General features: G+C 40.2%; 2 protein-coding genes across 2 annotated transcripts; both read left to right on the top strand.

The window, feature by feature from the left end:
• The first annotated feature begins 5718 nt into the window (after positions 1–5718).
• On the top strand, positions 5719–12641 carry LOC133900903 (mitochondrial acidic protein MAM33). The gene is made up of 3 exons (XM_062342182.1): positions 5719–5938; positions 6013–6332; positions 12357–12641. The coding sequence occupies exons 1-3, from the start codon at positions 5798–5800 to the stop codon at positions 12520–12522; spliced, it is 627 nt and encodes a 208-aa protein (XP_062198166.1). The 5' UTR covers positions 5719–5797; the 3' UTR covers positions 12523–12641.
• An 8424-nt stretch (positions 12642–21065) lies between these two features.
• On the top strand, positions 21066–24179 carry LOC133900962 (uncharacterized). The gene is made up of 5 exons (XM_062342261.1): positions 21066–21265; positions 21360–21455; positions 22506–22609; positions 22708–22844; positions 23840–24179. The coding sequence occupies exons 1-5, from the start codon at positions 21206–21208 to the stop codon at positions 23920–23922; spliced, it is 480 nt and encodes a 159-aa protein (XP_062198245.1). The 5' UTR covers positions 21066–21205; the 3' UTR covers positions 23923–24179.
• Positions 24180–25810: the final 1631 nt, after the last annotated feature.

Genomic DNA, 25810 nt, shown 5'->3' on the forward strand with positions numbered 1-25810 from the left:
TATGTTGATGACATACTGATATTTGGGATAAATCTTGATGTGGTTAATGAGGTCAAGTCTTTCTTATCTCAAAGATTTGATATGAAAGATCTGGGTGAGACTGATGTAATCTTAAACATCAAGTTAATCAAAGGAGAGAATGAGATTACTTTTACACAATCTCATTATGTTGAGAAGGTCTTGAACTGCTTTGGCTACCAGGACAGCAAGCCTTCTCCAATACCTTATGATCCCAATGTGATACTTTGAAAGAATAAGAAAAGTGGTAGGAACCAACTGAGATACTCTCAGATTATTGGATTACTCATGTACCTAGATTGTGCTACAAGGTCTGACATCTCATTTGCTGTGGAAAAATTGAGTGGCTTTACTTTTAACCCGGGTGATAAACATTGCCGTGCGCTTGAGCGAGTCATACGATATTTGCTTGGTACTATGAGTTATGGTCTTCACTATTCTGGGTACCAATCGGTACTGAAGGGTTATAGTATTGAAACTGGATATCTGATGTTGATGAGATTTACACCACAAGTGGATATGTATTCATTCTAGGTAATGTTGCCATGTTATGGAGATCTTGCAAACAGACCATCTTGACGAGGTCAACTATGGAAGCAGAACTCACTGCATTAGACATAGCCACTATTGAGGCAGAATGGCCGCATGAGTTATTGATGAACTTACCTATGGTTGAGAAACTGGTACCGGGTATCCTTATGAACTGTGATAATCAGACGGCTATTATCCAAGTAAACAGTTATAAGGATAATGATAAGTCCTCAAGGCATGTAAAGAGATGATTGAAGTCTGTCAGGAAATTGAGAAACTACATAGTGATAATCTTGGATTATATCTAAACAGCTAAGAACCTGATAGATTCCTTTACAAAAAGACTATCACGGAGTGTGATAGATAATACATCAAATGAGATGGGTGTGAGACCTATGTGAGTTATATCATAGTGGTAACCTAACCTATGTGATCAGAGATCCCATGAATTAGGACTTGAGAAGAACAAGCTATTGGTCTAACTGTAGGAGAGTATCTTTGTTGTTTGACCCACTCGAGTGAAGATGCAATACTCTCAGAGATCTGTAAGGCAGGTTAGCTATTACTTTAATGTGTTTTGTTGGCTTTAAGTAGCGAAGATGCTGACCTACATGGCATTCTTGAAAGAACACATATATATGAGTCTAACTGTTGGTCGCAGTCTATGAAATTTGGGTGATCTCTAGTAAACTCATGAAGAGACTATGAAGTAGGACTTATATGCTCCACCCGCCGGGTAGCCTACTGGCAGCCAAGTATCAATTATGACTTTAAGTAAAACTGGTTTGCACAAAACTTGCAATTCACGGCATAATCCATTATTCAAGTTGTCAATGAGTATAGCTTGATGTTCTATGTGGATGTTCAACTTAACAGTCTCTACTGAAACACTAGTATATCAAACAACAGTGGAAAACTAGCAATTCTCTATAGGACTTTGAGATCTGGTGGGGGATTGTTAGAATTTTTGGGGCCGGACCATGTAATAGTTACTACTAAATCTCAAAGACCCATATTACGAAGAGGTGACCTATGTTGAGGCCCACACTCTATTAGTATCATATTGCTAACAAAGGTAGAGGTGGGGTTTTTTTATCCATATATATATATGCAAGGACCCTCACCTCATTAGGTACACATACAACATAGACTGTTAATTGAGAGTAGCCCTAAAATTGAGAACGCTCTCATTATGTGAGTCTATATAAGAGTTAGGATTTTGCATCTTTCTCTCTCAGGTGTGCACCAGCGAATGGGAGAGCAGGTCTCCGAAACCCTTGGTCTTGAGATCTTGCACCAGGAGATGGTGAATAAGGTTTTTGGGAAACGCTCCGTACGACTGCTCAAGTTCTTCATCATGGCTCGTCTTCCTAGTTACTTGGGCATTGCCTGTTGTCATCGTTAATAGATTCGGTGTGTCATCAGCAGGATCGATCGTACCGTCAATACAGTGTAACCAGCATCTTTAGTAACCTCCACAACACAGGATCAATACGTAAAAACTATGTTACTCGTACTTTATTTCTGCGATTTCTAATCTTGAGTATAGTAGATCTAGTAATATATTGTGCTTTCGTACGCAATCTAGATTATGCTCTGATGATATGATCTTATTAGTTTATCAGTTTTTGCTTATAAATTATTTATGGATTAAATTAAATTGAAATATGCCTTCTTTTACAATAAGACAGAGGTTAAAAAATGTAGAAGTCCTCCAAAAATAAAGTAAGAGAATATTTTGATACATTGGCACTGCCTCTGGCGGAGGACTTGCATTGGCTCATAAAGGTTGGTAGCTGCATATGGAATGGTGGAGGTGCACTGCTCTGCTTAGGGGTAAAAACGGATTGGATATGGATGGATAATAGTCGTTTCGTATCCTTATCTGTAATTTTAACGGGAAACGAAAACGAATACCGATAGTATCGGAAAAAAATATGGTAAGGACACAAATCGAATACAAATACAGATCTGAATATGTATCAAATGATAAAGACCCCTTAAATTATGTGTATAAAAACAATAAAAATATTAATGCAGTATAACTTCATACATAAGAGAAATAAATTATGCGTATAAAAACAACAAAAATAACAATGTAGTATAACTTCACACAAAAGAGAAATAAATTATACGTATAAAAAAAACAACAAAAATAACAATGTAGCGTAACTTCACACATAAGGGAAATTCTAAGTAGTTAGGGTCGTGGTGAGTTGTTGCCCTATTGATGATAGTCATGGGCTTGCTCTTCAATGGGCCGGTGAAAAATTAAAAATGGATATTGTTCGTTTTGAATCTGACCGGATATCCGTTTTCGTATCCTTATCCGTCGTATCCATATCCGGTAAGACTATCCGCATCTATTTTTCCAGTTATGGAGCAGATATTCGTTTTCAACCCTAGCTCTGCTGCATAGATGCACAGACCAAGGAGGAGGAGATGGCAGTGCCGAGATAGGCAAGTATGGGAGATGCTAATTCTTAGGCATTTGAAAACAGCAAAATTCTCAGCCAACGAAAATTGACCGCCGAATTGTGATCCAACCATCTAGAGGTCATCTTCAACCTCCCGACGCCTTCTCGCTTCCCCGCGTACGGTAGTCTCCAGTGGCGTCCCCACCATCAGATCCACGTCCACCACCCAGTCACACTAATCTCTCCGTTTTGGAGCTCCTCGCCCCAGCACCGGCCCACCAGTTGTCCATCGCCTGGCTCGCGCCACGTAGCATCCCCGCTGTCGGATCCACACCCACCACCCCCGTGCGCTAACCTCTCCGTTTTGGAGCCCCCCCCCCCGCCTTGACACCAGCCCATGGTTGTCCATTGCCTGGCCCGCGCCAACAGCATCCCTGCCGCCTCGCCGCTCCACCACCGCGCCCACCTTCTCTGTTGGGCCGACCTGCTACCTGCCAACCTCCCTCTAAGGCCACATGGCACAAATCCTCACCGGAAAAGCTCACAAACGGAAGCCCCGAACCCTAACATCTCCTCGACGATAGAATTTGAACGTCGCCTAAAATCTTGCACGATTTCGGGGATACGAAGAATAGGAAGAGTGGGCAAGTATAGTTGAGTCATGCCCACTTTTCTTCATCAAATAAGAAAAAAAAAGTGACTTGCGTGGGGAACAACGGAGGCCATGTCTGGTGTTCATGACAAACAAACAAAAAATTAGAGCTTCAATTTGTAAGCCCAGTGTTCAAGGACATGTCTGGTGTTCATGACAAACAAAAAATTAGAGCTTCAATTTGTAAGCCCAGTGTTCAAGATTCAAATGAAACCAGGGAGAGGAAGGATAATTGATCATATGGAAATGGATAGGATTTTTTAGTATAGGTCGGAGAGTTGATAGGGCAACTATTTGTGATGCACATTCAAATAATTAGTTCCTTTGTTTAGACACGAATTTCATACACTATGGTTTATTCATTCATTTCCTTCCATTCACAGCCTATGCTGAAATGATGTAATAATATTAAAGCTGTGTGCATCAAACAATACCCGGAACAGATTTTCAGTTTCTAAAAAATTGTACCTAAGTCATGTTCTTTGTGTGTGTGTGGGGGGGGGGGGGGCTCTTCGCAAATGGTTGGGTTGCAATGAATAAATTAATAATTTGTTACTGAAAAGATTGATATTTTGATCATGATGTCACTCATCTTCACTGCTTTAAAAACATGAATTGGTGGTCGTGATGGTCATCCGTCCACCACCCCCTCACCTGGTTTCGACACCGACAGGTGGGCCATCCCAAACATGTGTTTCCTTGCCTCGCTCATTCCCTGGCTCCCCTGCTCTCATCGCCTCTCGTGGACCCCACTCCCTCCCCATCCTTCCGCCCATGGCTGCGAGCATGCGAGTCGCAACACCAGCAAGCCACTTTTTGGGCCGTCGCCTAGACCCTCCTCGGACTGTCGCCACTTGGGACTCCATCGCCTGTGGGAGCAACCGCCTCACGGAGCCTAATTGCCTGCGCGAGCCGCCACCTCATGTGGCTAACGATGAGTTGCCCTTCTCAACCCCAGCTCCTCCAGCGTGAGCGCGTGGGAGATAAACAGAGAGGCAGAGCGGAGAGGGGTGGCGTTGCTGGTGGCCATCGGTGGTGAGAGCTAGCGGAGGGGTGGCGTTGTTGCTTGTGTGGCATGTGATGGTCCGGTTTTGGCCCGCGCCCTACGTTGCCCCTCTCCTTATCTTCTTGCTATCTCAGACGCCCCTTGCCCGGCCTCTCTTGCTGTAGCTGCTATGATTGTCCCATTTCTTGCTCTGTCTTGTGGGTGAGGGGAGCTTTTCGGAGAAGAAATCGTGTGTGCGTCAGAGATAGTGAGTGGGGCACTGCAACCAACAACTTTTGTCTTTTACTTTTCTTCTCTTCAGCATAGAGGAGTGGTGAACAACTGGAGCTTCAGAGCTTGAGGTTTTCTGTACATGCTACACAGTGCTAATGGTCGCTACAGTTATATGCCTATCAGGTAGAATTTGGGTATTAGAATGCTGTATAGCAGGTGTTGTAACCTTGGTCGTCTGTGTCCTAAACTAAGGATTTCCTTTCAAAATTTGACACTCATATTATAATGACAGGTAGATCACTACGAGTCACTGACACATATAGTAGGATGTCAAATCATTAAAGGTATACAAATTTAGTGTTATATCCTAAAATATCCCAATATAAACATTGCTACAAGGCTCATGTACTATGGAATTATTTCAGCTAAGAAAATATGCATTGCAATCTCCACATAAGTTGAGAAAGGAATATTTTTATGCATTTATAATGTAACTCATATCATTGGGTTTAGGGTGTGACAAACAATAATTATTTTGATTGACCAAATATGTTTGGGTGTAACAAACAATGCTAAAAGGCTAATACGATAGTAGGGAACAATTTTCTGCTAAGTAAATATAGTCATGTAAATGGAGATTGAATTTTATTATGTAAAGGTAAATTATCACAAGATGTCGTCACATCGCATAAGGAAATTTGCATATTTTGAATTTAGAAATTTAGAAGACCCTTATTTATGATCCATAGCAACATACCGGTACTTCAGCTAGTTTCAATAAAATATGAGATCATCTAAATCAATAACTATATTTTAAAATGATAAATAAGAGAAGCTAACTTTTGACGGTGAAAAAAATAAATTCAATTGGCTCGGTCGCGACCCCATCGCACCAAACTCTGGTCCGCAGTAGCATTCCGATCGATCCGGCTCCTCCTCCCGTCTCCATCCCTCGCGCCGATGTTCCTGCGGCGGCTGAGAACGTCCGCCGCCCTCCGCCGCGGTGCGACCGACGGCGGTGTTCTGGCTGCCCTCCGCGCCGAGCTCGCCCACGAGCTCTCCTCCTCCGCCCCCTCCTCTCCCCCTTCCTTCCACTACCAGGTAACTCACCACCTCGTTCGGCCCCACTGCTCAGTGACCCCAATGCCAATCCACCTTTCTCTCACAATTCGCAGGAGGCGCCCGACTTCGCCACAGTGTCGGACGTGCCGCGTGCGCAGGACGTGCTCCTGCGCCGCCGGGCCGATTCCGAGGAGGTCCTCGTGTCGGCGCTGCTTGCGCCGCTGCAGTTCGTAGGCCAAGGAGCGCTGCCCAGGGCCGCGCTCATGAAGGTGTTCGTCAGTAAGCCTGGTGCGACGCCCGTGCTGCGGTTCGACTGCCGCACGTTTTTGGTTGGGGAGGGCGGCGGCGCTGCGGACTATGCTATTGATGCTGTTCGGTACCACTCGTCGCCTGCTGACGATGGAGATGACAAGTATGAAGGGCCGGAGTTCAGGTGATGCTCTTCTGCCGTTGCCCGGTTTTAATTGCTGTGGATGCTGCTATAGTGCTATGCGCGCAATGCGTGAACTGAACTAATAATGTGGGATTTACTGCAAGAAACCCTGTAAAAATAATATTTCTTCCTACACATTTGCAGGATGATTTTTATCTGCATTCTCCTTTTCTTTTTGCGAGGATGATTATCATTCATGTTAAAACTTATCTGTTATCACATCATATTTGAAGATAGCCTATGCTTTCCAGTAAATTCATGGAATTTATAGATAGTTACTCATTGCAGGATTAAAATTGTAAATTGTATTGCATTGAACATCAGCATTTCCTTGACTCTCGTGGCAATATCTTCGGCATCAATTATTAGTATTTTGTTGCACTTTGAAGACACGACATCCAACTCCTTGTGTTTTCTACCCGGAAATCATGGATGCAAGAAAGCTGTTATTGCCCTAATATGGCTCCACTCCTTTCCATTTGGTAGCATTTTGTTACCACTTGGTTGTCATTAACATCTCAAATAGATTTATGGAGTGAATTTAAATATATCAGGGGTTGAATCACTAGTATGGGACGGATAATTATTTTACCTCTGTAATATTTTGATAATGATTCAAGTATTTATACTTGGTTATTAGATCTGTATGTAACCTGTGAGGTGCTTATTTGCCAAAATATTTTAGACCATATGTACTTGTAGTCAGAATTTTAATTTTATATTTACCTTTCTTTCTTGATGAAGGGTGTTGAAAATCCTAGAAAATTTGTCTGATTTAGGTAAGAATGGCCCACAAAATATGGCTACGTAGGCAAGGATCATTGTATGGTCCATCACTTCTGAAATTCCTGTTTGTGCTTGTAATTTCCTATTAAAGATTAATTGTTGCCTTTGTTAGGGAACTGGGAAGTAAGTTTGCAACGTCATTTGTTTATCATTAATGCGCATGATTTAGCAGAACTATGTCTAACCTCTATGATTAGGAACTGGGAAGTAAGCTTTGCAACACCATTTGTTTATCATTAATGCACACGAATTAGCAGAACTATGTCTAACTGAAAGGATAATGATATCACAGAGTGGGGTGAATAGGCGTTTTTGTAAAAGTTCGTACCCTTTGGAAATTTGGTCTAAACTTGCAACGGAAATAAACTAACGGATTTTTCACAAATGAAAAACCTAAATATGCTAGGTTCAACTAGTGCACAATCACTCTAAACAAAATGTGAATATTACAATCCTAGAGTGTGACAAAGGTTATTAAATCTAGTAAGATATGAAACAAAACTCTAATTGTAAATTCTGAACTTACTGTTTATCGGATGTTTTGATACTGTTCATGGGATGTTCTGATATTATTCATCGGAATTTCCAATCAGCGCAAAACAATAGATTTGAATATCACGAAATTAACTCAATGCACATACAAATAAGTATGCAAGCATGAATATCAAAGTAATGCACAAGAATAAGGAAATACGGAGACAAATAATTTGTTACCGAAGTTTGGATATCCATTGATATCCTACATCTCTGTTGAGCAAGCTCGGTCATACTTGAGTCGGGTCTTTTTCAACTATTTTCCTCACGAGGTTGCGCAAATACACTCCTCGCCTCCACTATGGCCAACTCTTTCTCCACTCCGAAGATGGTGAGTCTTGCAACCACTTTCAGGCCTCCTCACAATCTTCACTTGAGAAGATCGTCGGCAATCCACCACTGAGCCGTCTAGGAGATGGTGGTCTCCAAGAGTAACAAACTCCCGAACTTGTGCACGATCAACGCCAAATGCTCAAACACACGCAACTCACTCTATCCTCACTAAGCTACAATGGCTTAATTCTCACAAAATCTTGATAGAGAGGGGAGGGGAGCACTCAAAGGTGGAACATCAAGTTCTAACACCACTTCTCAGCACCACAAAGCTAGCCAAAAAGCCTCCAACATGCTAGGAGCACAAGGGGTATAAATACCTCACTTTGAAAAACTAGCCATTGGAAAGATTCTGCACTGATCTGAACTTCTGATTCCCGTATCGGAACTTCTGATTCCCGTATCGGAACTTCTGATCCCATGTATCCCAACAGTCAAATCCGGACGAAACTCACTCTTGGACCTAGTAAAAACAACACATCGGAACTTCCAATGATTAGATCGAAACTTCTGATTAAAAGCTAACTTCAAACCGAGAACCTCGACTCTTCTGAACATCGGATGTTCCGACAGATCGGAACTTCCGATCATCGGAACTTTGGATCAGAATTTTCGATTTCAACACAGCTGACACCCTGAAAACGGCAATAATTTTTGATCCCGATGTTCGATTTCGACGATTTTGAACTATATGGAAAGCTTATTCAGAGAGCTACACATCCCTACTGAATTCATGATCCCAAACACATTATATCAAAATAAGGAACACTCCGAAAGCCGTTTTGAACACTTTCACCTATTGTACAAAGCTTAATCCTCCAAGATTAAACTATGTACCACATGGAACATGCCAAACACCAATAAGACATAGCAACAACCAATTTTCGCCACTAAGGCCAACAATAACAAAGGGTTAAATCTAAAACACATTTTAGATACCGTGGACTCCTAAAAAACTCTCAACACAAACCATCTCATACTAATCACATAGTTTGAGCATTCGACACAACAATTGAGCAACGCTTTCGGCAGCCTCTCTTGATAGTACGGTTATCGATTCTATAACCTGGTCTCCCACTAAACTCCTTGAGACCGATAAAACTAGAAAACATATTCTAGTTATACCTTTGCCTTGAGCAATCCCATTAGACTTGACAAACACATCATCTAAACCTCAATACTTCTCTCAGCTCTTTAAGGCTCATCATCAACTCCTCTTCTCTTGATGATAACGATCATCCTCACTTCAATCTTGCTCTTCCAGAAGCTTGATGAAGTTCACTTGATTGCTTTCCATGCACCAAACGTGGAAGACTTCTTTCTTTTTATCATCTTCATCCGGTTCACCACTTAGGCATAAATCGCAAGTATCAATCACACAAGTTGTCCACTAAGTTTGTTTTAATCTTGCTGTTTCAACTTGACATTAATATCTCAATTCAACTCATGCCTTCTTATGGAACCTAACCCTAACTCACTCTCAAGCACAAAGCACATGTGTTAGTCAATAAAACCAAATTGATAACTTTATACCTTAAGTCACTTAATCTTCACAAGTGACTTGACCTTCATTCTTTATTGTTAATCTTCACATGGAACCTAACCACACTCACTCTCACATGGATTAGTCCATAAAACACAATTGACAATCTCATACCTTTAGTTACTTATCTCTACAAGTAACTTTGTGTTCACGCATATCGTCAATCTTCTTGAACTTCTCCTTCATCTCATAAGCATCAATTAGAGATCATTAATCTTGATGTATCTATCTTGGTCACATGGTATTCCTCAATGAATCCATGCTCAATATTCATGCATCACTTATGGAATAATCTGCTAACAATTCTCAACACAATTATTAGTTCATAGGTTTGTCATTAATTACCAAAACCACACTTAAGGCGTTGCCACCTAATCCTATTTGAAGTTCATGGTCTGAAAGACGCTTGTCGGTTGACGGTCATGATAGTTGATATTTGTAGGTAAAAGTCGCTGCTAGTAGTCGCATCAACTTATCCTGATTTCCTATGCTATTTTTATCCTAATTTGAGATATCATGATCTTGTAGTTTTGTTCATTGTGTTCAACTGGATTGATTGAAATGGGTTAGCAAAGCTTTGCTCAGTACATCTGTTATGGGCGGCAGATTAGTCTAGGTTCAGATAGAATCCAACTCGATTAGGCTTAGCTGTTGGGTTGTTTTAGATTCGGTTTGTTAGCTAGTTGGATTAGGATTCGGTTTGTTAGTAGGTTTGTTAGCTGGATAGGATTAGGTGGCCGGCTATTTATAGCTGGCATTAGGCATCGTGTATCCTCAAGAGATAAAGAAGCCCCTACTTTATCTATCTCTCTACCTCTTGGCTGTTTCTCCCTTCTCTCTCTGTTCTGCCTCTGTCCTTTCTGCTGTTCTATTCTTCTGCTGAAACCCTCTGCTGATCTTGCTGCTCCCCTGTGCCTCCCTCTCTGCTTCCCCTCTCTCCTGTGCTACCTTAGCCAGGCTCTTCCAATTTGGTATCAGAGATGCCGTGTTCCAATGCTGAAGGATCTAATCTGCAAACCCTAGATGCATTGGCCAAACTTGTGGCCGAATTGAAGGAACAGATGGCTGATATGGCCTTGCAGATGGCATCGATCAACAAGAGAACTTCTGAAACAGCAGACCAATTAGCTGTTTTGCAGTCCAACTATCCATCTGGCTCTTCTCGGGCACTCCAATCAATGGCTGCTGCCCCTGCAGCCCCATCTGTGCAGGCAGCAGCACCATTGGTGCCGGCAGCCAGCTCTCCAGCACCATCTGCGCTGCTGCCTTGCCACACCAGCACCCTCCCCAACCATCTGTGCTACAGCAGCCATCCTTGCCGCCCCATCCATCCATGTCGCAGCACCCCTGCCCTCAACTGCCACCCACCACCACCATCCAACACATCCAATTTCCCCTCACACCACCGCGCGACTCAGGGTGCGCTGAGTGTGTTGCAGATTTGGCCAGGAAGCAATCTTTCTTAACCACCGCAGGGGACGTGGCTGCAAGAGGAGCTGAAGCATGTGAACCTTACCAAGACTCCATGGCTGGTCGTGTGCGTACACTCGCCATGGTACAACAGCACGGCTACTACTACATGGAGAGCGTGAGAATGCATGTTTAGTTCCATCGCTGGATCGTCGATGTCAATGCCTGCCACATCCACTCGTACGAGCACACGCACCTTGTCTTCAACATCGCCAAGATGATGTTGGCTGATGCGTTTCAGCTCGAGGACGAGCTGTTTGTCAAGGGAGGGAGTGATGTTATGGGCGGCAGATTAGTCTAGGTTCTGATAGAATCCAATTCGGTTAGGCTTAGCTATTGGGTTGTTTTAGATTTGGTTTGTTAGCTAGTTGGATTAGGATTCGGTTTGTTAGAAGGTTTGTTAGCTGGATAGGATTAGTGGCCGGCTATATATAGAAGTCCCTCCTTTATCTATCTCTCTACCTCTTGGCTGTTTCTCCCTTCTCTCTGTATTCTGTCTTTGTCCTTTCTGCTGTTCTATTCTTCTGCCGAAACCCCCTGCTGATCTTGCTACTCCCCTGCGCCACCCTCTCTGCTTCCCCTCTCTCCTGCGCTACCTTAGCTAGGCTCTACCAACATCCTAAAAAGGAATGCAATAAACTTAGGGGGTGTGATTCCAGATGTAAGGAATCTGATTGGCCTGTTTGTTCCATATATTCAATGCCTCATATCAACTTGGGTTATTTGGGTTAAATTTCTTTCACTTGTTTGAAGCGAGTCAGCTCTGAACAAGAGTAGTTTGTGGGACATAACCCACCATGTAATGTTAACCTGAAAACTTGGCTTAAGATACTCAATCACTACCAGTTTGTTGTATGACAATGATATCTTGTATTGTCATCGGTCCATTTATTGACCAGAGCATAATGGGAAAAAGAACTAAGTAAGCCAATGCGAAAAGAAAGAGTCTTACTTGAGGAAATTCTTGTCATCAGTGTAGTAGCAGTTGTTCACGAAGGTGGTATTTGTTAACGCTTTAGTGCAATGGCACCTATCTTTGTCTGTGTGCTGAAGTAAAAAGTAAATATGAAATAGTGTGTATGTTGTCTTTGAATAGAGCATAACTGGAATTTGTGCCACTCATTCCTGAACTCAAGCTTATAAGAAGCAGTTTACTTTGTCATTTCTTCATATAAGTTCTTGTAAGAAAAGGAGTTCTATTCTCATATCGATTCACCAAATAGGCATATATGATATGATGTATGTTCTCCAGAACATCAAGAAGCTACGTACTTGTTCCTTCAATTAAAATCCTTAGGAAGTTGGGTTTGTACCTTCTCATTTGCACTCAGTGACAGTGCTTGCCTTTCTTTATGCAGAGATTTGGATCCTCGGTTACAGGCTGCATTACAAGAATACCTTGTTGTCAGAGGCGTCAACTCCAAACTGACAAGCTCACTCCTCCATCACTTGCTTGAGAAGGAGCGAGCCCAGTATGTGAATTGGCTGAAGACTCTGGAAAAAACTTTCACCAAAGATCATTGACCCAATCCTCTGTTTAACTTTGCTCGGAAATCTTTTATTGCTGAGTCAGCTGTATACAACATATCTTGTTGGGCCAAAGCTGGAACAGGTGTTAATTCTATCTCGATGCATTTTCTATCCTCTGATGTGTCCGGTCGGCTGTGATTGCCAGTGGTTGCTTAGAGGTGATCAAGCACCTGGAGCCTGGAGGAGAAGAAACTGTGGAGCCATCTCGCTATTTTGCAGGAGATCAGAGTGAAAACAGCATGGCTCCAAGGTCTTTGCTTCAAGCATGAAAGCAGGAACTGCAACGGAGAACCTCATGACTTGGCCAAGGTGGCGTCGATGCCGAGTTCTGGCCGAAATGTTTCCCCGGATACCTCCGTTGTATCCTTGAACATTTTGATAAATGAATAAAGCTCCTGCTTTTCTCTCATTTCTAACCAAAAAATGCTCATGTGGTACATCATACACGTAACACGTCAATGATCATTCAGAAGTTCCACCCTGATCCTGTACATTAATCATTGTTTCTAGAAAGTATGGATCACCAAATCGCAAGTCTTGTTTGCATAGCTAATGGATCAAAAGGTGGAGACGCGGACCTTTTTTTAGCTGTGGACACGGACATTTTGGTCAGAAATTGCCAAAAACAAAAAAGACCAGCATTTCAGCTCCTTTTCTTGGGGGGCAAGAAAGGAAAGGACTGGGCGTGAGGTGAACAATTGGTGAAACTAAATTCGGTAAAAAAAAAAACTAGTACTAGATCTATGATGAAACCAGTAAAAAAATTACGTTTAAATTTGTTTGAATTTTATCTTATATATCCAATAAATCATATTTATCGATTTGGCTATCTCACGTCGTCGTCCTGCCTCGTCACACCCCTGTCGCCGTGTCGCCTCGTCACACGATCCAATTAGCAAGCCAACCGGACCGTGCCTTGACGGTCCATTTAACCATGTCTGGTTGCAACGTTTCTTTTGTCCGCTGGATAAGAACGTCCCCACCAAAAGCCGAGGCGGTTGCCACGCACAGAGCGGCGGACTGGACCACCAAGGCCGCGTGCGCCTCACGTCGTTTTCGTTTACCACCTCGCAGGGCCGCAGTCCCGCAGCGAACGCCTGATATCGATCCCCAACCAACCTCTCACCCAGCGGCCCTCTATAAATCCACCCGCCCCCCGCCCTTCTGCTCCTCACTGATCAGTCGGTTTTAGATCCTCTCCCCCCCTTTTCCTGGTCCTCCTCGTGGCGACGGGTAAGTCGTGGGCAAGTAGCAATCGGTTTTGGTCTCACGCTTCGTCCTTTGTTCTTCGATTGATTGATCAAGTGCTCTGTGCTCGTGCTGGCTGGGTAGATCGCTTGCCTATCTTTCGCGGTGCTTGATCCGCTCCGTTCGTGGTCTAGGTTGGTTGATGCCCCCGGTGGCCTGGTCTGTTGAGTTAGTTTTTCATAATCCTTGCAATTTGAGTTGGAATAGCGACTGATTGCGTTTTGTTGATATCTAGGGTTATGCAGTACTTTTTTGCTTCGATTGTTGTTTGTTACATGGATCGCTTTCTCAGGTCCCTTTGATTGGTTAGCATGACCGAAACAAGATAACTTGAAGGGTGTGGTTTTGATTTGTCCCTGATCTACATGGTGATTGATCTGTTCAGTTGAAAGTTGTTGGTTTGTTGCTTATGTCTTGCTATTTTAGGATGCTAATTTGTGATGAAAATCAGTAGCTGTTGCTTATTATAGGAGATAATTGGACTGTTCAGAATTCTGCACTTTTTGCTCCTGATCCTATTTCCCTTATGATTTGGATTTGGTCAGTCCAATCAGAAGATTTAGACATTATAGGCGATGTCAGCGCTATGACGTAACATGTTTATTTCAAGGAAGCTAATCAGACTATTTTAAAGGTGGTTGCAACTAAGGGTCACGTCTTGAAGTTTCTGTGGTTGAGATAGGATGCTTTCTTTGGGAGTGAAAACAGTTCTTGATTCGGAACTATTGATATGATCATGGAGGTGGTTCTGCAATGTTGTTCTTCAGTATCACTTTTCAAATCATTTCAAGCTGAAGGTTCCTTTTAAGAAAACTTGGGTATATATTTTATTTTCCTCCTGAAGCGCAACTTGATGCTAGTTCATGGTACCTATAAGGTTGTAGAAGTGTGTACCTTTGAAGCCATCTGTTTGGAGCTTCTTCTGCGTATGATGTGGACGAATTTGTAAGTTGTGGCTGCTTTACCTATTTGCTGATGTTGTTTGTTTCTCTGGTGGTATCTTAAGGTCTTCAGTCTGATTTTGGGATATTGCTTTAACCTGGATCTCTTATTATCTCCAACGACATAGTCTCCACTGATTTGGTTATAATTTTTGGTTTCATGGACACTAGTTTTGGCTTCTGCTATTCAATCATTTGCTGGATTGCACGCTCATTCAAGGGTTGAATCAATCTATAACTTCTGTCGGTTCAGTAGTCTTGTAATTTATGTTGTAGAGTATGCATGATGTTAAGTAAGCATCTTATCTATGTCAAGAGATGTAATTATTACAAGATATGGATATCAGTGTAGAAGGATTTTGCCGTAACCTTTGTGCATTATTGGCATGATCCTACCCATTATAAATTATTTGTGACTCAACTTTGTTATGGATCAGCAAAATTATTAAATATGGTGCTATTGTCTATTTTCTTTACTGTCTTGAGTCTTGGCTGAAGTATGGTATGAGGTTTTTTGTCTTGAGGTTCACGATTATGTCTATCAAGAGTTGTAGATTGTGATTTGTTCAGTCTGCTTGTGCTTGCTGACTAGGTGTTGAGGTTATTGGTTTGCTACTTATGTCTTGCTTAGGATTATAACTTTTGTGATATAAACTAGTTTCTAATGCTTGTTATTGGAGACAAGTGGGTTGTTCGGAATTCTGCAGTGTTTTTGCTTCTGATGTTTCCTTCTTGATAGTCAAGTCTCATCAGAAGGTTTTGCCATGATAAGATATGGTTGCTTAGGTGTGTCAGTTTTACAGCTCTATGATGTCAATTTATTGTTTACTTCACCAAGTTGTACTGGTCAGATTATTTGATGGTGGTTGGCTGGTTGCAAGGTATATAAACAGGTCCATGCCCTATAGTTTCTATGGTTGAGACATATATGTTTTATTTGGGAGTTAGAATGGTACTTGATTCAGAACTATTGGCATGCTGATGAGATGATTTTACAATGTTCTTCAGTATCTCTTTTCACCTTTTCGGTCAGTTCAATTTGAAGGTTTCTTTTAATAAAATTTAGGTGGATTTTGATTGCATTCTCTGAGGTGTATTTTGATGCTAGTTTGATGGTACCCTAAAAGTTTGTAGAAGTTTTCCTTTGTAGTCATTAGTTTGAAGGTTCTCCTGATTTCATGTCCTTGCCTGATAACTGTGGAAGCATTCTAAGAGTTGTGGTTGCTTTACTGATTTGCTGCGGTCATTTCTTTCTCTGGTGGTAGCTAAATGTCTCCTATTAGATTTTGGTACGATTCTTTGATCTGAATTGGCTAAACCTCCGGATGCTATAATCTTCAATGATTTAGTTTTGAACTTTGGCTCTATGGGCCCTAGAGGTTTTGGCTTATGTTATTCCATCATTTACTGTCATGGTCATTCTAGTGTTGGATCAGTCTTTAACCTTTGTTTATTCATTGTACTGTCCTATAATTTATGTTATGCACTATTTTTTTATTAAGCATTCAGGAGCTATAATTAATATGGATGTCTGTATAAAAGGATTGTTATAACCTATAAGTTTAGTTAGCATAATCATGCTTATTATGAATGAATGAATGTAGCAATGGAATGACAACCTTAGCATGCTGAATCTTTCATCCTCATTCAAGTACTAGGCTCTTTAGTTTGGTAAACTTAACATGAGCTAGAAAGGTCCAATATGGTTGTGTGAGTTACATGTTTGTTCCATTTAGCTTGGTTGAGGAATAAACTTTATTGTGTTGTTACTTTGGTACGTAAAAACTAGAAATGTGGATATGTTTTAAATTTATTTTTACTTGCAAGTAAGTTATCATAGATGATGTCTTACATTTAGTCCCTTTAAATTATGGTGTGACTCTAGAAGTATTGATAATTCTGATGTAACATATCATAGTTTCTATGTGTATAATTTAAGAAACTTTTTCTCTATTGCTAGGTCCTTGAAGTCATTTCACATTACATAGCATTTCTCTCAGCATTTTAGAAATTGTCGCTTAACTTTTTGTAGATGCAAACGTATCTCTATTATTGAGTAGTAATCACTCTAGCACATTTTCATCTTCTCACTTTGTTTGTTGCTAATTATCATCCTAATGTCGGAGAGATATAATCTGGATATTGTGCAAATCGTTGTTGTAATTACATAGCAACTTGTGTATATTTTCTTCTAGATCTTTTCTTGCCTGCATAATTACTCTTCATTGTCAAGTTTTTTTCTCTAACAAATACCCACATGCACTTCTTTCCTGAATTGCATTACGTTTGTATTGTTTCTTAAATTTAGGGATGTGTGGTATTTAAATTTTGTTGGCTTGCCATATTTGTAGTTTCATCATTTGTCTTCTTTTTGGCAATGCTTAGTGAAGAGAACTTATCTTGAGAATAATCGGTGGAAGAATTGATATGAACTCTTATTTCTATCTTTACATGTGTAGAGCTTTCTTCCATACCACTCTATGCATTATATAATCTCGATGCTTTATTTTTTGTGTTTATCTGTTCCTAAACCTTTATTTGGACTTCCTTTTCTTTTTCTGTTTGAGTAATGTAACTGATAAATTAATCTAAGTTGTTATTATGTTTATTTTTTTCTTGTTGTCAAGAGTCTTAACTGAAGTCTCGTACATGGTTCACTATCTAGTCTTGACTTGAAGTTCATGGTTATGGAGTATCTGCTTGAAACCTAATCATCTTGTCCTATCTATGAATTCTTTGATGGTCATTAACAAGCTTAATCTGATATTTTGTGATAAGTAGGTATTAGTCTAGTTCTATGGTTTTATTTTTTAGACTTCTTTTAAATAGCCAATTGAAAACTAATCTATTGTGTTCAATAACAATTTGATTATCTTTTTACCAGATGTTACTTGCATTTTATTGAAAGAAGTGTTAGTCTGTTGATCTTGCTGATTAAGTGAACCCAGAACATGTCACTTTGTCCCAATGCTTGAGTGCTTCAAGTACTGTATTTCTAAACTTGTATTTAACACTTCTTTTGATTTAAAATTGCGCGAACTCATCTTAATATCCAACTAGGTTTGTATGTTCCCCTCCAAAAAAGAATTGTATACTGACATTTTCTTTCTTCTGGCTAATTATTTATGATATGTTATTTCTTTCCCTTCTAGGTTGAGGATAATAACAGAAGTCATGTTCTTTAATTTGATCATGTCATTGATGTGGTTCATTTAGTATTGTGGTATATTCTATTGCAAATTGATCTTGTAGAAGAGTGTGTGTTTTGCTGTGTATTGCATTCTGAGTGCTTCGTTGTTGTGATGAAATGTGATCTTTTGTATACTTATTCTATTGTAAAATTACATCAAGTTTTTATTTGATTGTTTTATATGGTCTCTTTTAGTACATAGAAACAGAGAGGATCTGAATGGTTGCACTTTAGCCATATTAACATTGTTGGTTGACTGTTTTGTTGGGTAGAAATTGCATGTTACTTAGATCCATGTTGTACTGTTAGTTTTCTAACATTTTGTTCGTTTGATGTGAAGGAGCATGTCTTCTGATGTGACAATATATACCTGTTTATACGATTGTGCATTTTTATGTCTAATTGTGATTGTGACATGAGTTTGAATAAATAAAATATTAGGCTATATCTAAAAGAATAGCCATAGAGAATTTAGTGCTTCAGTGTTATGATTTTATTTGGTTCATTTGTTGAATTAGATTGTGTTGCTAGTAACTTTTTCTAGTTGCAGTTTGTCTTGCTAGCTGAACTCCATGTTTTGAACAATAAATTTTGTTTGCAAATCAGGAATTTGTTTAAGAAAGAAAGTAGATACCTAAGAGGCTAAGACTTTTCTCTCTCAACCGTGCTATCTATTATGTGGTTCAACTCGAAACAATTTCAGAAATGTTTGTACCCTTGCATATCCTATCAACTGGTACTCAATTACTAACATGAAATTTCTGAATTGTGTATTCTTTAACAGATTAGTTGATTCCTTTCTTCTGTGCCACAATAATGAGTTCATTTGTTAGTTTATTGTACAATTTCATTCATAACTATTTTGGTGCAAACAGCTCCAATATATAGCTTTTGTTGGTACCAGTTTATTCCCTGAGTACCTTTGATGCATGCATTATAATCATGTTGAACCTGCAGTTAGAGTAATTTCTCAACTAAGGATAAGGACAAAGTTCCAACGTACAACCTTTTCTAGCCTTTTTTTCAACCTTTTTCTTGCAAGGTTTTCATAATTGTTTGAGTTTTGTACATCCTAGTGTAACATTGCAACCCTGCTCATTTTTTAATTTAATATCCATTTTCTAATTATTATTGCTTTGATCAATTTACTTGTACTGCTTACTTTATTATATTAGTTTCTATAAATAGCTCGCATGATATGTTTGAACTTGATAGTGTCAACTTGGGAGGGTGACTTGGGACTTGTGATTGTTGTATTTCTAGTCTTATTTACTATATAAGGAGTTGTTGGCTTGCAACATTTGTCATTTCAAAAGGTTTTTATCGTGTGTGCGCGTTATTGCTGTTTGATTCTATTTTTCTCGTATCACCTTATCATTCCAGTGGTGTGCTCGTGCTCAGCTGTTAAGATGATGCATTTGGAAGTGAGTAATGCGATGTGCTTGTCTTATGCTAACAAATTGCGATGTCCTTGTACCGTAGAACTAATGATTTTAGTGAACTCTTCCAAGCCTTTGTAGGGCATTGATCATATCGTTACTCACCTGCTAGCAAACTTGAATACTGATAGATACATGGCTCGCCTATGTGTGATTTGTCTTTCCTGCCATAGAATATTTATTTTTCCTCATGGTTGCATTTGCTTGTTCTGTTCATAGTTACCTTCGTTTGACTACTTGATTTTGCTTGTTTCATTTTCGTTAGCTATTTATAGCTCCCTCTGCTATATGTGGTTTGTAATGATGGCCGACCGTAATGAAGTTCTTTTGTGCTCTTGTTCTTGATGTGATTGGGGGCGCTGGGGGTTGGATCTTTTTCCTTCTCTATTTTCTTTTCTTCATTGTATTTGTGGGTAGGTGTTATAGGTTGTTTGGAGGGTTGAGGGTGCCTAACACTGCAAATGCCGGTCCCAAGCCCGGATAAAATAAAGTAGAGGGGGCACCACTGAACGAGAATACCAGTAGTTTCTTTGAAAAAGTGGTGTGGAAGTTTTTTAGGGTGCGTATAATTTAACGAATTTTTAAAATAATATTATTTTATTGGGAAATTGTAAAATATAATTTAAAATTGAAAATCCTAATTTAAAAATAATATCTTTTCAATTTGATTTTTTTGCAATTTTCCAATAAAATAATATTATTTCAAAAAAATCCTAATTTAATCAAGTAACTAAACTCCAGCATCCACGAACGTGTTACTTTTTGTTACTGCTTTGTTTATCACACAGCATTTTGCTTTGATGTACATCAGAAATATTTGCAAGGAAATGGCTCAAGGTGAAGCCTTGGATTGCTCCAGAGAGAAGGGTCTCTGCTCTAGTACTCTGGTGATTCTTCATGCTCGGCTGTCTCAGTGTAGGATCCGAGGACGAGGTCAGAGTAAAACTGCAGCTGCCTGCATGCGTACATGTAGTGCAGTATAGCCGACGTTGAAGCAATCTTTCTGCAAATTCGGAGGAAAAAGAAAGAAAACATTTATTAGTTTGTCACAAAGAGAGGCTCAGTGTAGCCTTTGGCCTAAATGATCCTTCTCTTTTGTTAGCACTTAGTACTTGGACAGCCTTTGCCATGACTAATTTTTAATTAATTGGAATTTTATAAAACCCACCCCGATTTGAGCTCACTAGGCAAAACGATTAAAAAAACAAGCTTCGTCAATCTTCAAGCTGTATATTTTTATCTTAAGTAGACGTTGTGTGATTACGTACGTGTGGTGATATAAGTATGTGCGTACATCTATTGGTTGTATTGGTTTTTTAAAAAGACTAGCAACCACACACGTGAAATCAATAATATTATGATAGTAACAAAAAAAAATTAACAGAAAAAATAATAATGTATTAATACTTTTTAATGCTCATAGCGCTTATTGATTGCAGGTTTTCAAATTGATTGAAAGTTTCTAAACAATTGACCCGGGGATCAATTTTGATCGTGAATCATTTAATCATGTAAGATATACATGAAAATTATTCAAATGTACTATAACTTATTTATTTTATAAGAGTACAAGAATATATAAGATGAAGCTTGGAATAGGCGGTGCCCTCACAAAGAAAGAAAATGGCAATTGTGTGCCGTAAAGGCTAATTATATTGGGCTCAGCCCAGGAGGCCCACGCAGTTCTGTTCTTCACTATCCCAGACCAATCACGCTCTCAGCAGTCAGCCCCAGGCCCAGCGCCGCCACTCGGCTCCCTCCTCCACTCCATCCCTCGCCGGCCGCCGCAGCGCGTCCAGACCCAGCGAGCACCCCGCGAGACACAAGAGCGCGGAGGAGAGGAGGGAACTCCGAGGAATATGGGGTGGAAAGCGGCGGAGAAGCTCATCAGGCACTGGAAGATCCTTCGCGGTGACAACGTAATCTCTCTCGTTCTCCGCTCCATCCCCCAGTTCCTCTTGCTAGTCCTCTCTTTCCGTTGCGGGATCTCCAATTCACTCTCTCTGCTGCCAGGTGATGATTATCAGAGGCAAGGACAAGGGGGAGGCCGGGCTGATCAAGCGGGTCATTCGGTCGCAAAATCGCGTCATCGTGGAGGGCAAGAACTTGGTAATTTGTTGTTAGCAGTCCTCGCTGGTTATCTGGCCTGAATGCGGAAATCAGTGCACAAGATGTGTATTGCTATCCTGCATTTGGTGGTTACTTTGGAATCAGCACAGTTGCATAAATGGCAGTTTAGTTTGTTGCACGCTGGTTGTATCGATTGAGTGGAACCTACCCTCATTAGCATTGCACTTTAGGTGTTCGTCGAAATTTCCAAATGGCTACAATTGAAAGGCGGTCTGTCATAAATTTTGTGCTAATTCTTCTGAGTTCAGACTAGCGTTGGAGCTGTGCTCATGGTTTATATCTAGTGTTGTAAGTGATTAGATGATGCCCAGCCTTTGTCCCCATTGCACTGCTTTGAGACGGATCATATGAGTTTGGCCTGTAATTACTGAATAACTAAATCTAACTCCTCTCCCCAAAGTACCACACTTCCATCATGTCACAAAGATAGCAAAGTTGGAAGAGAGCACTTACTAATAGGAAGTGGGAACTGAATGGTTGTGCACGTTCGTTGTATCTATAGATGAATGTTGGCCTTAGCTCTACAAATTCGTTAGAGGTCAAAGAATAGCAGTGGCACTTAAGGGGAACAAGCCAACCAATATCTATTGTTAGTACATTTTGTTTGATTGAGGAGCATAGGACAAGTATAAATTCTTGTTCTGTAACAGATCATTTTTTTGCTGCTTGCCTTCCATATCAGCAGTTACAAACTGACATTAAGACCATCTAAGTTTCTTGCTGAATTAACATATTTAATAAGCCCATAATCGATAGATGCTCAATAACCCAATTAGCTTATAGAGTGGTAGCAGACTGATTTGTGTTGTGGAATTGGCTGTGATGAATACCAAACAGGAATGATGAAGCTGTACTTCTCTCATCTTTCTAAATCGTTATGCATTTACTGAAAATATGTTGCACACTTGCTTGTTTATTCCGGTCACTGTTAACTGCAACAAGCAAAGGGAGACTTTCATTGTCTTGTGACTTGTCATGTCCTCTTGCACATCAGAAATTACGTAAATAATTGTTCTATCATCATTTCAGGTTAAGAAACACATTAAACAAGGGGAAGGGCACACAGGTGGTATTTTCTCAATTGAAGCTCCACTTCATGTCTCAAATGTCCAAGTAGTTGATCCAGTCACCGGGTATGAATATGATACCTGACCACCTTTTAGTACCCATAGAGATATTGCTTTCACTTCCATATTTATGAAATCATTTGTTAACACATTGTTTACTGCAGGAAACCATGTAAGGTTGGATATAAGTATTTGGAAGATGGGACCAAAGTCAGGTTCGCTAGAGGAATGAATGCATCTGGTGCTGTGATACCCCAGCCAGAAATTCTGAAGGAGAGAAGAAAACCGAGACCCACATCACGTATGTCTCATAAAAACTCCTTTTACGCTCATTACATGGTGACCCGCATCATGTATGTCTCATAAACACATCTTGCATGCGCACTATACGGTGCCTTCAAGGCACATTAGTTCACTAATAAAAGGTGTGAACCAAACTAAATGGAAATTGTGCTGCAAAAACTAAAACAGACATGAACTAGTTATGTTTATAATGTTTTCTTTATTCCCCCCTTCCTGTTGCTCTGATTTTTTTAAACTGGAACACTATATTTGTTTTATCTATGTTAGATAACTGATTTCCCTGTAGTCACCCTGCTGCAGTTGCTTGTGCTGACGATGTTTGACATGCTATACTTTTTGGGTACCTTTTCTGCACAGGCATGAGAAAAGTAGTTAAGGGGCCATTTGGATTGTAGGATCTTCGTAGGAATATTGGAGGATTTTTCCTACAAGGGCATTTGAAACAAAGGAATGGACCTGCAAAATTGAAAATTCCTATGGAATGCATCCCTACACCCACCCTCAAATCCATAAGAAACCTTTAGCATGAGCTCAAACCTCATATTTTGAGAAGTCCAATGCGTGCTCCCTCTTTCTCTTCTTTCATCCAAAATTCCAAACACAACACCTCTAGCAGGAAAATATCCCTGTATTTTGGAATCCTGTAGGATTCTATAGTACAGGGCATTCCATTCCTACATTTTCCTATTACTGTGTTTTCTAATTCTTGCATTTCAAAGAAGCCCTAAATAAATTATGGAGCGTAGAGGCTCTGATGTTCTGTTTTGAGTACTAGTTATGAGCAAGCTCCAAATATGATATTGGCTGCGTAAGTAAATGAATAAGTAGATTTAATCAGTAGAAAAAACAAACATTTCGCCATATACTGTTTGTCTTTTTTCAAGTGTCTATTTTGTAGTTGCATGCAAGGAAATGCATTCTGTTCATATTTGAGTATTGGTTACATGTCCGTTTTGTGATGGGAAACTGCTCTGTTTTTTTCCACTCATGCAGCTGGCCCAAAGGATACACCAATTGAGCTTGTGCTGGAGAAGACCTACGATGACAAGGCTGGAATTGGTATGCCTGATCTATAGCTGCCGCGTTGGCTGTGTTGAGAGAGAGTTCAGTGTATGTGACCAGATCCTAGTTAAGTTATTAGGGGTCGATGATTGCAAATCTGCAGTTGTACCATACTTCCCTCATAATAATCATGTATTAACGATTGAAAGAGGGATTCTTCATTTGGTCGGAGTTTCCGGTTCTTCAGAAATGCATACTTGAATGTTGGCAAAGATTTGTATCTTCTTAATGAGATATGGATTTATGAAAAGAGATGGAAATTGAACTGGTTCCCGGTAACATGTCACGTCCGGTTTTTAAAAATAACAACCAGGTGTATTCTACATATATGTCAGAATCATATGTCAGAATCTGTTTCATCGTACATACGGTGACATCATCAGAGATAAACAATTCTATATCGAACAAAAATAACTTTATTGAAACAAATATCAGAGTTTTTAAACCGCAGCGGAAGAACAAGAGGAAATTTCAATGAAGGCTTCAAGGCACACCACAGGTAATCGATTGGGGGCAACGCGACCTAGGATGTTCCGTCTTCATTGTAGTCTTCAGCTTCCTTGATCTTCGTGTAGCCTTCTCCAACTGAACAGCATTTATTATTGAAAATAGCAAGTGTGAGAATATATTGTACTCTGTAATTGTAGAAAAGTGTGATATGAGGGCTTAAGTCAAGAAAAGGTTAGACACTGGTTTACTGCACTAAGCAACCTTAACCTATAACTCTCAGAATCAGGTATCCTATTTACTAAGTGTGAAGACACAACTTAAACAAGAGAAATAGCTCATCGAATTTTATACAACTACCAAACTCACCAGATCTTCCATATCCAGCTAACATAACTCACCAGGTAATCCCATTACCTGATTACCGAAACATCCATACCAGAACCCTCATCCCAACTGATCAAGAAGAAGTCCAAACCGCTCTTAACCGTGAGCACAGAGTTTGCACACTTTACCCACGAGTCGTGATTCCCGTTTTGCTTCACACTTCTGGGGTATAAAGCCGAGATCTCACTACAAGGCATTTACAAAGCGTCTCCAAATCCATATACACCCACTAAGGTTTCACCGCTAACAGGGATTTCATCCATTGCAGAGGTCCCCTCTTGTGCCACTCAACCATCCATTGGTGCGTACAGAATAAGGAGGATATTTAATTAATTGGCCAGACCGTACCCATATAAGCCTCGTGGTTGCGCTGTTTAGCCGGGTTACATGCTTCAAAAATCGGTCCTTAGGACCCCACACAGAAATAGACACATTCCTATCATGCGGCACAACACATGCGCCTTCATGCACCATCAATATACCAACCATCCTGTTAGGATACCTATTATATGTTGCTACGAAAGATTACCGTACATGATTCATGTTGCATAATCGTTAGTTAAGTTTAACTTCTAACCCAACCAGGACAACGACTAGCATATCTACCATTTTCTTCCTATGACTCATCAAAGACGACAAGGATAATCGGACAAAAGCTAGTAAACCCTATTCATAAGTTTTCAATTTAGATAAGCGTGCAATGAAGGATAAGCAACTAACTTAAATTCCTAAAATATGTGCAAGATGTTCAAGAACACTTGCCTTCTCCGAAGTGCTACTCAGTGTTATCGAAATCTTGATCTTGAATATTCTCGAACAGCTCCAGGACAGGATCGTCTACACGCGGAGAGAACAACACACTAAGATCAAGTGCAAAATGAAGCTAACACAACAAAAAAACGTGAAGGCAGGCTTGATTACGATTTTTAAAAGATCTGAGCGCAAGAATCGTCCAAATTGAAGTTATGGCACGAAAGCTACGGTTAAACAAATTTTTAAACAGCTGAAAACGATGAAAACTATTTTTCTGAAATTAAGCCTAAATTTTAAAAGGCTTAAAACATTTAT

The sequence above is a fragment of the Phragmites australis genome, chromosome 19, assembly GCF_958298935.1.
Source record: "Phragmites australis chromosome 19, lpPhrAust1.1, whole genome shotgun sequence".
Lineage (NCBI taxonomy): Eukaryota > Viridiplantae > Streptophyta > Magnoliopsida > Poales > Poaceae > Phragmites > Phragmites australis.